Below are 16298 nucleotides of genomic sequence, written 5' to 3'. Positions count from 1 at the left end.
CAGGCGGGTAGGTGCAGGTAGCGATCGGTTGAAGAGCATGCATTTAGTTTTACTTGTATTTAAGAGCAATTGGAGGCCACGGAAGGAGAGTTGTGTGGCATTGAAGCTTGCCTGGAGGGTTGTTAACACAGTGTCCAAAGAAGGGCCGGAAGTATACAGAATGGTGTCGTCTGCGTAGAGGTGGATCAGGGACTCACCAGCAGCAAGAGCGACCTCATTGATGTATACAGAGAAGAGAGTCGGTCCAAGAATTGAACCCTGTGGCACCCCCATAGAGACTGCCAGAGGTCCGGACAGCAGACCCTCCGATTTTACACACTGAACTCTATCAGAGAAGTATTTGGTGAACCAGGCGAGGCAATCATTTGTGAAACCAAGGCTGTCGAGTCTGCCGATGAGGATGTGGTGGTTGACAGAGTCGAAAGCCTTGGCCAGATCAATGAATACGGCTGCACAGTAATGTTTCTTATCGATGGTTAAGATATCGTTTAGGACCTTGAGCGTGGCTGAGGTGCACCCATGACCAGCTCTGAAACCAGATTGCATAGCAGAGAAGGTATGGTGAGATTCGAAATGGTCGGTAATCTGTTTGTTGACTTGGCTTTCAAAGATCTTAGAAAGGCATGGTAGGATAGATATAGGTCTGTAGCAGTTTGGGTCAAGAGTGTCCCCCCCTTTGAAGAGGGGGATGACCGCAGCTGCTTTCCAATCTTTGGGAATCTCAGACGACACGAAAGAGAGGTTGAAAGATCTGTGGTCACAGAGCTTGTTCGTACAGTAAATCCTTAAAAAGGAAACTGATACATTATCTCAAGCTATTGTATTCAAAACATACAATGATCAAATATCTTAATTTGAGTTGTTTGCTCTCAATATTGGAAAACCCTTGAGATGAGAACAATTACTCTGAAATGAGAGAATCTTTCATTTTCCAACGAAACAATGAGTTCAACAGGTTTTGTTCTTTTAATTGAACTCTTATGGTCACCTGACCAATATCCTGTTTCAACCTGATCTACTCCAGGACAAAGCAATCAACATGCCTAGTAATTAATTGCAATTAGTTGCCTGTTAAGCCATTGTTGACGCAACACTCCAAAGGGAGTTGGATGCTGTAACTGAACCCACTGGGCATAGCCAATGTCAATTCGACGTCTATGTGATTACAAAGTGAAGGCAAAAAAAATGTCAATCATATCATTGGACTTCGGTTAAAAGTTGGGTGATTAATTATTTTATTTTTTTAACAATTCTTGAAATGAGTTTACTTTGGTGACTATTTGGTATATCCAATTTATTTTTCAGGAAAAAAAACATTGAATTTTAATTGAAACAACAACGTGGAAACAACAGCGATTCATCCAGTTTCTGCCCAGCGAGAAAGCTTCTAACTAACATTTTGGCTGACCTGAAGGTTTCCATCATAGGGTTCTTATATAGATAGACAGATGAGACCAGAGCCCCTTGGGAAATTAATATGCTAACTTAGCTATCCAGACATGCTAGCTCTTCACACAGAAGATGGATATGGTAGCTGTCCAGACATAGCACACAGCTAGCTATGTGGCGTATAATGTGACATACTATAGTATGTGTCAATAACTAGCACGCCTCCACCCCAGGGGTCCTAGCACTGCTCAGAGACAGAGATACTAGCAGCCTCAACCTCAAAGCCCTTAGTACTGCTCAGAGACAGAGATACTAGCAGCCTCCACATCAGGGCCCTTAGCACTGCTCGGGGCCAGAGATACTAGCAGCCTCCACATCAGGGCCCTTAGCACTGCTCGGGGCCAGAGATACTAGCAGCCTCCACATCAGGGCCCTTAGCACTGCTCGGGGCCAGAGATACTAGCAGCCTCCACATCAGGGCCCTTAGCACTGCTCGGGGCCAGAGATACTAGCAGCCTCCACATCAGGGCCCTTAGCACTGCTCGGGGCCAGAGATACTAGCAGCCTCCACATCAGGGCCCTTAGCACTGCTCGGGGCCAGAGATACTAGCAGCCTCCACATCAGGGCCCTTAGCACTGCTCGGGGCCAGAGATACTAGCAGCCTCCACATCAGGGCCCTTATCATTATCTCTGAGTTTCTATGCAGTGCTAAGGGCTGGAAACCCCTGACACACCCTACAGTCCCACCCCCACAATAGCTCATCCTCCTGCTTCTGAGCTCCTCCCTGGTATAACCCGACAGACTGAGCTCCAGGTCTGTGGTGGTTCAATACATGTCATGCATGCCAGAGGTGACATTTAGCTTACTTCAGCCCTGGCTTGCAGGAAGGAAATCCAATCCGGCATGATCTAGTTTGAACCTGCTCGCGCTCTTAAAGCAAAATGTAGAGTAATATTAAGATGCACTGTAATGACATGACAGTTTTTGTAGGACAGCTTCAACTGACTCTCCAATTTGATTTGAATAATATAACAAAACACAGTCTATAGATTATCATCATTGAATCTATAGATAATCATCATTTTTCAACCATTTTGGCTGATGAAAGAGTGCTATGGTCAGACTATTGCTTTAGATCTGTCTGTCCCCCTCGCCTACCTTATGTCTGTCTCTCTGTCTGTTTGTCCAGAGATGTCTCTGCTTTTTCAGAGTTTCTCAAAGAAAGATGGTCATTGTGCTAGTGGTCATCGTTGACATCTAGCCGAGTGTTTTTAAAAACGGGGTTCTTGCCCCGTTCATTATCTCAAGACTAGTTAGTCCTGATCCCTGTCTCCTCCTTCGTGATCTGTTCGATCTATTTGATTTCCCTGAAAGGAATCTGGAAAGGCAAGAAGAAAGTTGCATCATTCTGCAAAGGTGGTCATTGTGAGAACTCAATCAAATGGATCTCATTTAAATACTGTGTCTTCGTGCTTACGCTTTGATGGGTGGTTATCTGTGTACAACGCTTGCTGACTTCAACTTCAGTCAGGGAAAGTTTTTCTCTCAAGACAAGTCACACGGTTGCCATGAATTTCATTTCATTTAGCTTTTATCGAACCATAAAAGACCTTGAGGTTAAACATTTTCTAGGGTGATTTTCAAGTTATTTCTAACTTGTGTGTATGTTGTTACAGGTGCAAGGCTAACCTTGACACAGCTGTAGATGTATCTCCCTATCCAGACACACCAGAGGATGACGCTACAGTAGACAACAGATCTTTTGAATTCTCTCTGCTGCTGCTTTCACCATGCTACCTAAAGAACACAACAGGTAAAATGACACCTCCGCCTGTATCTGTACCTGTACCCACTAATGACTGTAGAGATCCTATGGCTGCTTTTAATGAATCTAATTACCAATAATAATATGTATAAAACAGTATAAATCAGGTCCTTAGGAAACTATGCAGTTATTTATTTTATTTTTATTTTTATTATTTCTTACATTGTTAGCCCAGAAAATCTCAAATGTTTTTACATACAGCCGGGAAGAACTATTGGATATAAAAGTGATGTCAACTTACCCAAAGCAGATCCTTTGTTTTTTAACTAGGCAGGTCAGTTAAGAACAAATTCTTATTTTCAATGACAGCCTAGAAACAGTGGGATAACTGCCTTGTTCAAGGACAGAATGACAGATTTTGTCAGCTCGGGGATTTGAACTTGCAAATCGGGGATTTGAATCACTAGTCCAATGCTCTAACCACTAGGCTACCCTACCGCCCCATCTGAGCTTCACCCTGGACATGGGATCTTATCTCAGAGGCTGACCCAAAACAACGTGGTCGCCGCAGGAGAGGCAGACAGAGTGGCCTACTGGTCAGACTCAGAAGGCGAGCACAGCATCCACCGCTTCCGAGCATATTACTCGCCAATGTCCAATCTCTAGATAACAAGGTGGATGATATTAGGGCACGAGTTGCCTTCCAGAGAGACATCAGAGATGGTAACATTCTCTGTTTCACGGAAACATGGCTCACTCGAGATATGTTGTCAGAGTCGGTACAGCCACCCAGTTTCTTCATGCATCGCGCCGACAGAAACAAACATCTCTCTGGTAAGAAGAAGGGCGGGGGTGGGGGTGCCTTATGATTAACGATTCATGGTGTAATCACAACAACATACAGGAACTCAAGTCCCTTTGTTCACTTGACCTAGAATTCCTTACAGTCGAATGCCAACTCATTATCTTCCAAGATAATTCTCTTTGATTAGTCACAGCCGTGTAACCCCCCTAAGCAGATACCTCGTCGACCCTGAAAGGACTTCACTGGACTCTATGTGAACTGGAAACCATACATCCTGATGCTGCATTTATTGAAGCTGGGGATTTTAACAAAGCTAACCTGAGAACAATACTTCCTAAATTCTATCAGCATATCGAATGCGTGACACAAGCCTCTAGCATTCTGGATCATTGCTACTCTAACTTCTGTGAAGCATACAAAGCCCTCCCCGCACTGCCTTCGGCAAATTTGAACATGACTCCATTTTGTTGCTCCCAGCCTATAGACAGGAAACGCCCGTGCTCAACCAGCATCATGTTCTGATCAGCTTGATCGACCTGTTTGCGCTCTCTTTTTCTCTGTCTTTCTCCTCTGTTTCTCTTTCTCTCCCTCTCTCTCTTTTTCTCTGTTTCTCTCTCTCTCTCTCTCTCTCTCTCTCACTAAAGGGTTCTACTTTCAGCTGGTGCTCAGGCGCTAGTGTCAAACGCACATTAGTTTGCAGTTCCGTCATGTAAAAACTGGCACACCCTGGATAGTTTCGTCAATTTACATCAGCTCGCTTGTACTGAGATGGGAGGGGCGGTAATATTTGAGGTTTGTCCTTAAAAACAATCACAAAAGTGACAATTTTAAGACTCACAAAAAGCAGGTTTTAACAGTAACATAGTTGAGAGTGGAAGTGCAGCCAATCCAGCAGTGACACACAGGGCCCATGGAAGTGGATGTTGTATTTCAAAAACATCAAAAATAGGAAAGTAGCCTATGCATAAAGGGGTTTTAAATGGTCTACTGAAAGTGCGTTGAGTTTTCTTTTTGCCTTCATGCTTTTTCATGATTTACAATTCACCTGCATACTTCATTTTGCTTGTTCAAGAAGGTTATCCATCCCCATTTTCAAAGAGCGCCCCTCGTCCGATTACCAAAGATACGCTCCTTAAAACTATTCAGTCCTCCTAAAATACCATATTAATGGGGGTGAAAAAAATAGGCAACGATACAGGAGCCTAGTATTTTGTATACAGTGCATTCGGAAAGTATTCAAACCCCTTGACTTTTTCCACATTTTGTTACGTTACAGCATTATTCTAAAATGTATTAAATTGATTTTTTCCTTATCAATCATCTACACACAGTACCCCATAATGACAGAGAAAAAAACTGGTTATTCTACACTTTTGCACATTTATAAAAACAAATAAGGGAATATGACAATTATTGAAGTACCCTTTACTCAGTAAAGGCATACACAGTGTTGCAGAGATGGTTGTGGAGATGGGAGAACCTTCCAGAAGGACAACCATCTCTGCTGCACTCTATCAGAGTGACCATCGGGTTCTTGGTCACCTCACTGACCAAGGCCCTTCTCTCCCGATTGCTCATTTTAGCCGGGCGGCCAGTTCTAGGAAGAGTCTTTGGTAGTTTCAAACTTCTTTCATTTAAGAAACGAAAGGGGATATCTAGTCAGTTGTACAGCTTAATGCATTCAACTGAAATGTGTCTTCTGCATTTAACCCAACCCTGCTGAATCAGAGAGGTGTGGAGGGCTGCCTTAATCAACATCCACAGCGACCAGGGAACAGTGGGTTGGTTAGCTGCCTTGCTCAGGGGCAGAATGACAGATTTTTACCTTGTCACCTTTCGGTTACTGGCCCAACACTCCTACCCGCCAGGCCACTTGTCACCCCCTTCCCCAGACCTGTGCCTCGACACAATCCTGTCTTGAAGCTCTACGGACAATCCCTTCAACCTCATGGCTTAGTTTTTTTGCTGACATACACTGTCAACTGTGGGACCTTATATAGACAGGTGGGTGCCTTTCCAAATCATGTCCAACCAATTTGATTTACCACAGGTGGACTCCAATCAAGTTGTAGAAACATCTCAGGGATGATCAATGGAAACAGGATGCACCCGAGCTCAATTTCGAGTCTCATAGCAAAGGGTCTGAATAATTATGTATGTTTAATACATGTTTTTTTTTTATCTAAAAACCTGTTTTTGTTTTGTTATTATGACTTATTGTGTGTAGATTGATGAGGGGAAAAAATATTTAGTCAATTTTAGAATAAGGCTGTAAGGTAACAAAATGTGGAAAAAGTCAAGGGGTCTGAATACTTTCCAAATGTACTGTAAGTAATAGTAAAATATGTTTCTTTGGAGAAGCGCATCTTTGGTAACCAATTTTGAGAGGTTCTCTTTGATGGGGATGGATACTTGACCAAGCCAAATGAAGCATGCAAGTAGGGCTGGATACTTGACCAAGCCAAATGAAGCATGCAAGTAGGGCTGGATACTTGACCAAGCCAAATGAAGCATGCAAGTAGGGATGGATACTTGACCAAGCCAAATGAAGCATGCAAGTAGGGATGGATACTTGACCAAGCCAAATGAAGCATGCAAGTAGGGATGGATAACTTGACCAAGCCAAATGAAGCATGCAAGTAGGGAAGGATAACTTGACCAAGCCAAATGAACTATGCAAGTAGGGATGGATAACTTGACCAAGCCAAATTAACTATGCAAGTAGGGATGTGTGTGTATGTTTTAGGATGTGCAGTATATTTTCAATTCAAGGCACTCTGACGAATAGCACAACATACAAAAAAAATATATTTATATTTTTCCCTTTCATGTGATTAAAAACCAAGCCCTCCATAGGATACCTTTAACCTAGGCCTAACTACTGTAATGTGTCAGGTCGTTGGCTTTTCCATAAAATGTGTTTAAATGGTCTATTCATCAAAGTGCCTTGAATTATATAAGGGTCGCATGAGGCAAAGTACCAACCGAGATCAACAGACACCAAAAGGAAGTGTGGTCAGGGATCAGACAGTATCCATCACTTACAGTGGGGCAAAAAAAGTATTTAGTCAGCCACCAATTGTGCAAGTTCTCCTACTTAAAAAGATGAGAGGCCTGTAATTTTCATCATAGGTACACTTCAACTATGACAGACAAAATGAGAAGAAAAAAACTCCAGAAAATCACATTGTAGGATTTTTAATGAATTTATTTGCAAATTATGGTGGAAAATAAGTATTTGGTCACCTACAAACAAGCAAGATTTCTGGCTCTCACAGACCTGTAACTTCTTCTTTAAGAGGCTCCTCTGTCCTCCACTCGTTACCTGTATTAATGGCAGTAAGTAAATGTTTTCCTTAATAAAGCAGCAGTCAGTGCTAGTGCTACTCATCTCATATATACTGTACTCTATACCATCTACTGCATCTTTGCCTATGCCGCACGGCCATCGCTCATCCATATATATATATCCCTTTACATTTGTGTGTATAAGGTAGTTGTCGTGAATTTATTTGATTATTTGTTAGATATTACTGCATTGTCGGAACTCAAAGCACAAGCATGTTGCTACACTTGCATTAACATCTGCTAACCATGTGTATGTGACCAATAACATTTTATTGGATTTAGTGAGAAAATACAAGTGCAAACTGCTAGGTGCTATTGAGGACTTGTTGTCTAACTGGGATATATGTTCCTGAGGAAGGACGTTGTTAGCAGCTGGGTTGGGCTGGCAGGAATCTTGGAAATGTGGAGGTGTTTCTTGGAATGCTTTTGTGATTAATTTACAGAGCTTCATCAACACAACCAAACATTGGCCAGGCTGACTTACATTGCAGACTGACATACCAGCTAACCACATCATATGATATACAGATGTAGGATCTGAATTTGAGCCAGGTTGCTACAGCAAAAGAAATAATCATGCAGCAACAGAAAATGTGGATTATAATTTAATTAAGCAACATTTTTGTAGGGGTTGATATGTTCTTCGTACAGGAAAATCAAGTCTGAAATTTCATAGGTAAAATGTCATAGTTCAGAAGCCTTTTAAACCTTAGGTAAGCTCTCCTGAAACAGGGTGATCAAATTAAGATTCTATATCTGTAGCAATCAGATGTCCAACAATGCGTCTGCAAAGTAGTTGGAAGGTACTGGTTTCAGGTCAAGTTTGTTTGCATGTTAAAGTGTTTTTTGTCTGGTTTATGGAGCGACCAAGTCCCGGCTTGGGCGTTTGTCCCAAATGTCAGCCTATTCTCTTTATAGTACACTGGTCCAAAGGGAATAGGGCTCCATTTGGGACGCACTGCTAGTCATTATCACCACACAGTTGGCTGGCAGTCATTATCACCCCACAGCTGGCTTAGACAGATTTAAAGAGTCATGAACAAGTCAATCTCCTCAACCACTCCTAATTCCAGGGAGAACCTCACGACACAAGGCTACGGATTCATGTTAGCAAAGCTGGGGTTTTACTTACTTACACACACACACACACACACACACACAAAGCTGGGACCTTGTCCTTGCTGGTGATCCATGGACACACACACAAAATCATATATAGCTAGATGGGTGATAAATGATAATTTACAGTCTCTAAGAAGAACTCCCAACCTCTCAGTATCCTTAACTCTCTATCTATAGCGTCCCTTGAGTAAAGCGCTGTCAGTAGCATTGCACTTGGCCAGTGTCTATAGGAAATGTACAATATCCTGGGACAAGTATAGTGTTGCTGACAGCGCTTTTACTCAAGGGACTCTATAGATGGTGCGTGTTGAAATATTAACGTGTGCTGCGACATACAGGCCGAGTTCCCTGGGTGGGAGGAGTTTACACATTTGAATTTAGACCATTCTATAGGTCCGAGTGTGAAATCTTCAAATTCACCCACAGACAGTCGGACCAAGGAGATCTACTGTACTTCAGACACGTTTTGTAAACACACCTAAAACACTAAAGTGCTTGTTAACCTGTTAACCTGTTAACTAGGGCCGGGACGATACCAGTATCGCGATACTCGTTAGTATCTTAGCAAAGAAATAAAAACACGAAGCGGACTTAACTTGTTAAAGAAACATCCCTATTGTTGGCAAACAAACATCATTATGATGTCATCCAGACATTATGACATTATGATGTCATCCAGAGTTACCTGTATTTATTTTCCAGGTTATAGAACACAATATGTTACATACAGAAGGTTTTTTTTTTTTAAAGGACCAAAGAGTTTGGTCTGCTTTGTGTTTTTCCATTTTTGCCATGAAAATAATAATATGGTACCGGTATCGTCACAGGCCTTAATGTTAACAACCCTGAAATAATCTGCCCAGGGGCTCTGTCTGCACTAACCAATAGGAGTTAGTAACCTCTCCTTATCCATCACTATTACCAACCGGAGTGGGGGGGGGGGGGGATTAAATAGTAGTCACGGTTGATGACTTTAAAACTATTCTTTAACATATGAAGACATTGCAGTGTCTCTGGTAGCTACTGTACAACTAAAGCTTTGTCAGTAGAGGTCAAATTAGATCAAATGAGCCACTACTTTGAGGTTTTTGTATTGATTACATACAGTACATTTGGAGTATGACTTATTTCATAAAACAAATAAAGTGCTTTTCTGACCACAGCTTTTCATGTGCAATATATACCAGTACAGTATACAGTAGATGATATAATTCTATACCGAACATTTTTCTTACGTTCTCATCAAGCGTTTAGCTGAGATTTACTGTATGGCTCATGATTAGGATTATTATAAGAATGTGCTGTGGCTGAGTAACTAAGCCCATAGATGTGGTGGTTTACAGTCCTTTGAAAGTGTTCCATTATGTTTTTTTTGTAAGCATTACATTGTAACATTTTACTTTGAAAGTGTTCCATAGCTATTGTTTACTTTGAAAAGTGTTGCATTGTTGTGGTATGTTTGCAGCGAGCCCAAGGCTGCCAAGCTCAGCCTGTTCAACAGAAATAACGCCCTGAATGCCTGTATGAAGAAAGAGGAGAATAAAGAGAAGGAGATTCATTATGAGGATTCCCCAGATGGTGGCTGGGGCTGGATGGTTGTACTTCACTGCTTCCTGGTACGACTTCTTCTTTCCTCATCTTTGAGTGTTTGGAGGTTCACCAAATGTTTATCTATTGGACATGTTTCTAGATTATTTATTTTTTTAAATATATATATAATTGTTCATATGTTATACAATTATGCAGAGTTAAGGTCAATTTCATTTAGATTCCAGTCGATTCGTAAAAGTAAACCGAATTCCAATTTGGAATTTCAGTGTACTTCCTGAATTGACTGCAATAGAAAGGGAATTGACCCGACCCCTGCCCTCCAACCCTGCATGTTGTAGTGTGGCAGATCTTGCGTGTGTGTATGTACACGTCTGCCTACCTGCCTCCCTCTTTCTGTCTGACTCCAGGTAAATGTGCTGGTGATGGGGACCCTGAAGACGTTTGGGATCTTCTTCGTGACATTCCAGGATGAGTTCGGAGGGTCGGCAGAGAGTATCAGCTGGATCGGCTCAATCATGTCTAGCCTGCGGCTCTCTGGAGGTCAGCGTTCACATGACATGAAAACACTCAGACTACTACTGTATCACAGGAGTTTGGTGGCACCTTAATTGGGGAGGATGGGCTCGTGATAACGGCTGGAGACGGCTGGAGAGGAATGATTGGTAACGGTATCTAATACATCAAACGCATGGTGTCCAGGTGTTTGATGCCATTCCATTTACTTACTCCATTCCAGACCTTATTGTGAGCCGTCCTCCCCTCAGCAGCCCCCACCTTACTGTATCTGTGTGTGTGCGTGTGTTTAATTCTGATGTGTGCAGTGTGCGTATGTGTGAGGTCAGAGTTCACATAAAACCAAAGTCTGACCACATCACTCGTCCCTCTGGGTCTGGGGTCTGGGGTCTGGGGTCTGTGGGTCTGGCTCTTGTGTTGCATCACTGACAACATCTGACACCTGTCTGTCCTACTAAGAGCTTTGTGAATGGATGAATTATGGGATACATTTTCATGTTTTTCTGTTTGTTCCTGTGTTAGGTCCCCTGGCCGCTGTATCGTGTGCGAAGCTGGGGAACAGAGTGACCTCTATAGCTGGGGCTGTGCTGGTCAGTGTTGGCTTCCTCATGAGTGTCTTTGCCACCAGTGTGGTATTCCTATACATCAGCATGGGGCTGATTGTGGGTAAGTTATCAGAGGTTAAAAGAGGTTAAAAGAGCTACAGAGCAGACTAGGCTGGAGTCCAATATACGTGTAAAATACTTGAAAGTACTTGTCTTTAGGTATCTGATGTACTTGAACTGTGTTTTTTTTTCTGTCTTGCATTTTTATTTTGGTATTTGGTGACAAATCATGTTTTTAATGAAAAAAAAATAGGAATCTGTCTGAATCTGTGATGATCATAAAATACATTATCATAAATATACTGTATGACCAAAAGTATGTGGACATCTAATTCCAAAATCATAAGCATTAATACGGAGTTGGTCCCTCCTTTGCTGCAATAACAGCCTGCACTCTTCTGGGAAGGCTTTCCACTAGATGTTGGAACATTGCTGCGGGGACTTGATTCCATTCAGCCACAAGAGCATTAGTGAGGTCAGGCACTGATGTTGGGCGATTAGGCCTGGCTCACAGTCGGTGTTCCAATTCATCCCAAAGGTGTTTGATGAGGTTGAGGTCAAGGCTCTGTGCAGACCAGTCAAGTTCTTCCACACCGATCTCGACTAACCATTTCTATATGGACCTCACTTTGAGCACAGTGGCATTGTAATGCTGAAACAGGAAAGGGCCTTCCCCAAACTGTTGCCACAAAGTTGGAAGCACAGAATCATCTAGCATGTAATTGTATGCTGTAGCGTTAAGATATCCCTGCACTGGAACCTAGGGGACCTAGCCCGGACCATGAAAAACAGCCCCAGACCATTATTCCTCCTCCACCAAACTTTACAGTTTGGACTATGCATACAAGCAGGTAGTGTTCTCCTGGCATCCGCCAAACCCAGATTTGTCCGTCGGACTGCCAGATGGTGAAGTTGAGTGGCTGCTGCCAACATACTGACTCAAATCTTGGATGTAATAAATGTATCACTAGTCACTTTAAACAATGCTACTTTATATCATGTTTACATACCCTACATTACTCATCTCATATGTATATACTGTACTCTATACCATCTACTGCATCTTGCCTTTGCCATTCGGCCATTGCTCATCCATTTATTTATATGTACATATTCATTCCTTTACACTTGTGTGTAAAAGGTAGTTGTGAAATTGTTAGATTACTTGTTAGATATTACTCCATGGTCGGAACTAGAAGCACAAGCATTTCGCTACACTCGCACTAACATCTGCTAACCATGTGTATGTGACCAATAAAATTTGATTTGAAGTGTGAATTGTGACTCCAGAGAATGCGTTTCCACTGCTCCAGAGTCCGATGGCGTTGAGCTTTACACCAATGCAGCCGACGCTTGGCATGGTGATCTTAGGTTTGTGCGCAGCTGCTCGTCCAAGGAAACCCATTTCAGGAAGCTCCCGACGAACAGTTCTTGTGCTGACATTGCTTCCAGAGGCAGTTTGTAACTCTGTAGTGTGTGTTGCAACTGAGGACAGACGATTTTTACTCGCTACAGCACTTGTCATTCCAGTTCTGTGAGCTTGTGTGGCCTACCACTTTGTGGCTGAGCTCCTCGACGTTTCCACTTCACAATAACAGCACTTACAGTTGACTGGGGCAGCTCTAGCAGGGCAGAAATTTGACAATCTGACTTGTTGGTAACTATGACGGTGCCCAAGTCACTGAGCTCTTCAGTACCGGCCATTCTACTGCCAATGTTTCCCTATGGAGATTGCATGGCGGTGTGCTCAGTTTTATACTCCTGCTAGCAACGGGTGTGGCTAAAATAGCCCAAATCCACTCATTTGAAGGGGTGTCAACATACTGCTGTCTATATACTGTATGTCATGTAACCCCTCTCAGGCCTGGGCTTTGCACTCCTGTACCAAGCCACCTCTGTTGTCACGGCAACATATTTCCGTAAGAGGTTAGCGACGGCATACTCCATCGGGCGGTCTGGGATGGGCTTGACCTTCGCCCTCGCCCCTTTCACTCAGCTGCTGCTGGATCAGTATGCCTGGCAAGGTACTGACACACACACAGATATACACACACACACATATACACACAGGCCTCTGGGATATATATTATTATTATTATATATATTATACATCTGTTATTGGGATGTGAAAATGATTTAATTATTATGGGAATATCATAATGCTCTTCTGGAATGACCCCGTAACACCCCTATGCTCCTCCCATAGGAGCTCTGCTGATCCTAGGAGGCCTGATGTTAAACCTGGTGGCCTCTGGGATGCTGCTAAGACCCATCCACATTAAGCCTGCACCACCCCCTTCCTCATCCTCATCTTCATCCATCCAAAAAAGCCCTCTGATAGATCCAGAGAAGGAGAAGGACCGCCCTCAGAATGGATGCTGCTTTAACAGATCCACAATGTTAACCAATGGCATCACCAAATTAGACTCTTCTCCTTCCAGTCCACAACCCCTGCATTGGGACACTGAGACCTCAGAGAAGGTCTCCACACATGGGTTGGGTCAGAGCAACTACATCCCCCCACCTCCACCAAACCCTGAACTGACCAAGCTGGTACAAAACAGCGTGAACAGGCACGTTCAGGAGGCATCCCCTCCCACAGCCACCATAGACAGCCCCAGCCTCATGGAACAGAACGGTACCATTAGCCTAAACGGTTCCGCTGTGTTTGGGTTCTCCTCACCTAATGGTTCTACCACTGTGGATGATCACATCCCACCGGCTGTGAAAAATAACAGAGTCCTAGACTTCTCCCTGTTGAAGAACCCCTTCTTCTGCATCTACACTTGGTCCGTGGTATTCAGCCAGCTGGCTTACTTCATCCCCTACTTCCACTTGTCTGCCCGGGCCAGGAACCTGGGTATAGATGCCATGGATGCTTCCTTCATCATCTCTGTGGCAGGTGAGTCTCAGACAGTCAATCAACCTTCCCCTGAGACAAGGCTGTACACATTCGGTCACCCTACAGGGCAAGTAGGCTGTGGGATTTAGGACACCCTACAGGGCAAGTAGGCTGTGGGATTTAGGACACCCTACAGGGCAAGTAGGCTGTGGGATTTAGGACACCCTACAGGGCAAGTAGACTGTGGGCATTAGGACACCATACCGGGCAAGTAGGCTGTAGACATTCGGTCACCCTACAGGGCAAGTAGGTTGTAGGGTCAACAGACATGTCTCAGGGCTTTATCAACCCACAGAATCTCACTTTTTCACAACATTTCCACAGTGCAAACAAGCAAGGATGGTGACCAAAGACAATAATCTCTCAGGATACTCATACTTTTACCCTTGATGATTAAACAGTTGAATTTGAATATACCTTGTTGTATATAGGGTAGTAATAACACCTTCCCTAGTAAAGGGAAAGACCTAGTCAGATGAAAATTACAGGCCTCTCTCATCTTTTTAAATGGGAGAACTTGCACAATTGGTGGCTGACTAAATACTTTTTCCCCCACTGTATATGGAGGTGTATACATGGAGGTGTATACATGGAGGTGTATATACATGGAGGTGTATACATGGAGGTGTATACATGGAGGTGTATACATGGAGGTGTATACATGGAGGTGTATACATGGAGGTGTATACATGGAGGTGTATACGTGGAGAGGTATACGTGGAGGTGTGTATATATGGAGGTGTGTATACATGGAGGTGTATATATGGAGGTGTGTATATATGGAGGTGTATATAGAGGTGTATATGGAGGTGTATATATAGAGGTGTATATGGAGGTGTATACATGGAGGTGTGTATATATGGAGGTGTGTATATATGGAGGTGTGTATATGGAGGTGTGTATATATGGAGGTGTATATATATGGAGGTGTGTATATATGGAGGTGTGTATATGGAGGTGTATATATGGAGGTGTATATATGGAGGTGTGTATATGGAGGTGTGTATATGGAGGTGTGTATACATGGAGGTGTATATATGGAGGTGTATATATATGGAGGTGTATATAGAGGTGTATATGGAGGTGTATATATAGAGGTGTATATGGAGGTGTGTATATATATAGAGGTGTATACATGGAGGTGTGTATACATGGAGGTGTGTATATGGAGGTGTGTACATGGAGGTGTATACATGGAGGTGTATACATGAAGGTGTATACATGGAGGTGTGTATATATGAAGGTGTATACATGGAGGTGTATACATGGAGGTGTGTATATATGGAGGTGTGTATATATGGAGGTGTGTATATATGGAGGTGTGTATATATGGAGGTGTGTATATATGGAGGTGTGTATATATGGAGGTGTGTATATATGGAGGTGTGTATATATGGAGGTGTGTATATATGGAGGTGTGTATATATCGAGGTGTGTATATGGAGATGTGTATATATGGATGTGTGTATATATGGAGGTGTATATATGGAGGTGTATATATGGAGATGTGTATATATGGAGGTGTGTATATATGGAGGTGTGTATATATCGAGGTGTGTATATGGAGATGTGTATATATGGATGTGTGTATATATGGAGGTGTGTATGGAGGTGTATATATGGAGGTGTATATATGGAGGTGTATATATGGAGATGTGTATATATGGATGTGTGTATATATGGAGGTGTGTATGGAGGTGTATATATGGAGGTGTGTATATATGGAGGTGTGTATATATGGAGGTGTGTATATATGGAGGTGTGTATATATGGAGGTGTGTATATATGGAGGTGTGTATATATGGAGATGTATACAGTGCTTTATTCAGACTCTTTTTCCACATTGTTTCTATACAGCCTTCCTCTAAAATGGATTTAAAAAACAACAACAATTTTCTCATCAATCTACACACAATACCTCGTAGTGAAAAAGGCAAAAACAGGCTTTTATAAAATCTTTGGTATTCAGACCCTTCACTATGAAATTTGAAATTGAGCTCACGTGCATCCTATTTCTGTTATGCTGGTGAATGAGGACCCAAAAGCGACTTAACAGAAACAGAGTCTTTATTCCAGTCTTAAACAAAAACGATAATCCTGGATATTATCTGAGGTAAATACAAAACAGGAAAACTGAAATCCTCTCGTCAGTAGAGAGGAACGACTGGAGACGCGACCACAGACTGCAGGTCGCTTCGGGAAGGCATCGGCCGTAGCTGACAATGACACCTGCTCACACGCAGCATCTGAAGAAGGCAAAAACACGACAGGGCGGAACAAGGACACAGAACAGCAA

At 42.8% G+C, this 16298-nt stretch overlaps 1 protein-coding gene across 2 annotated transcripts in view; it reads left to right on the top strand.

The window, feature by feature from the left end:
* LOC124045486 (monocarboxylate transporter 5-like) overlaps window positions 1-16298 on the top strand; it is a 48326-nt gene that overhangs the window by 3324 nt on the left and 28704 nt on the right. For both annotated transcript variants that reach the window (XM_046364806.1, XM_046364807.1), the window contains exons 2-7: window positions 3068-3204; window positions 9897-10047; window positions 10390-10522; window positions 11018-11161; window positions 12963-13124; window positions 13307-14002. In XM_046364806.1, coding sequence (XP_046220762.1) covers window positions 3182-3204; window positions 9897-10047; window positions 10390-10522; window positions 11018-11161; window positions 12963-13124; window positions 13307-14002 — 1309 coding nt within the window. In that variant the 5' untranslated portion in view covers window positions 3068-3181. The remainder of the gene's footprint in view (window positions 1-3067; window positions 3205-9896; window positions 10048-10389; window positions 10523-11017; window positions 11162-12962; window positions 13125-13306; window positions 14003-16298) is intronic.

Source organism: Oncorhynchus gorbuscha, linkage group LG10, assembly GCF_021184085.1.
Source record: "Oncorhynchus gorbuscha isolate QuinsamMale2020 ecotype Even-year linkage group LG10, OgorEven_v1.0, whole genome shotgun sequence".
NCBI lineage: Eukaryota > Metazoa > Chordata > Actinopteri > Salmoniformes > Salmonidae > Oncorhynchus > Oncorhynchus gorbuscha.
The sequence above is the reverse complement of the archived record's forward strand: the minus strand, read 5'-3'. Positions and strand labels throughout refer to the sequence as shown.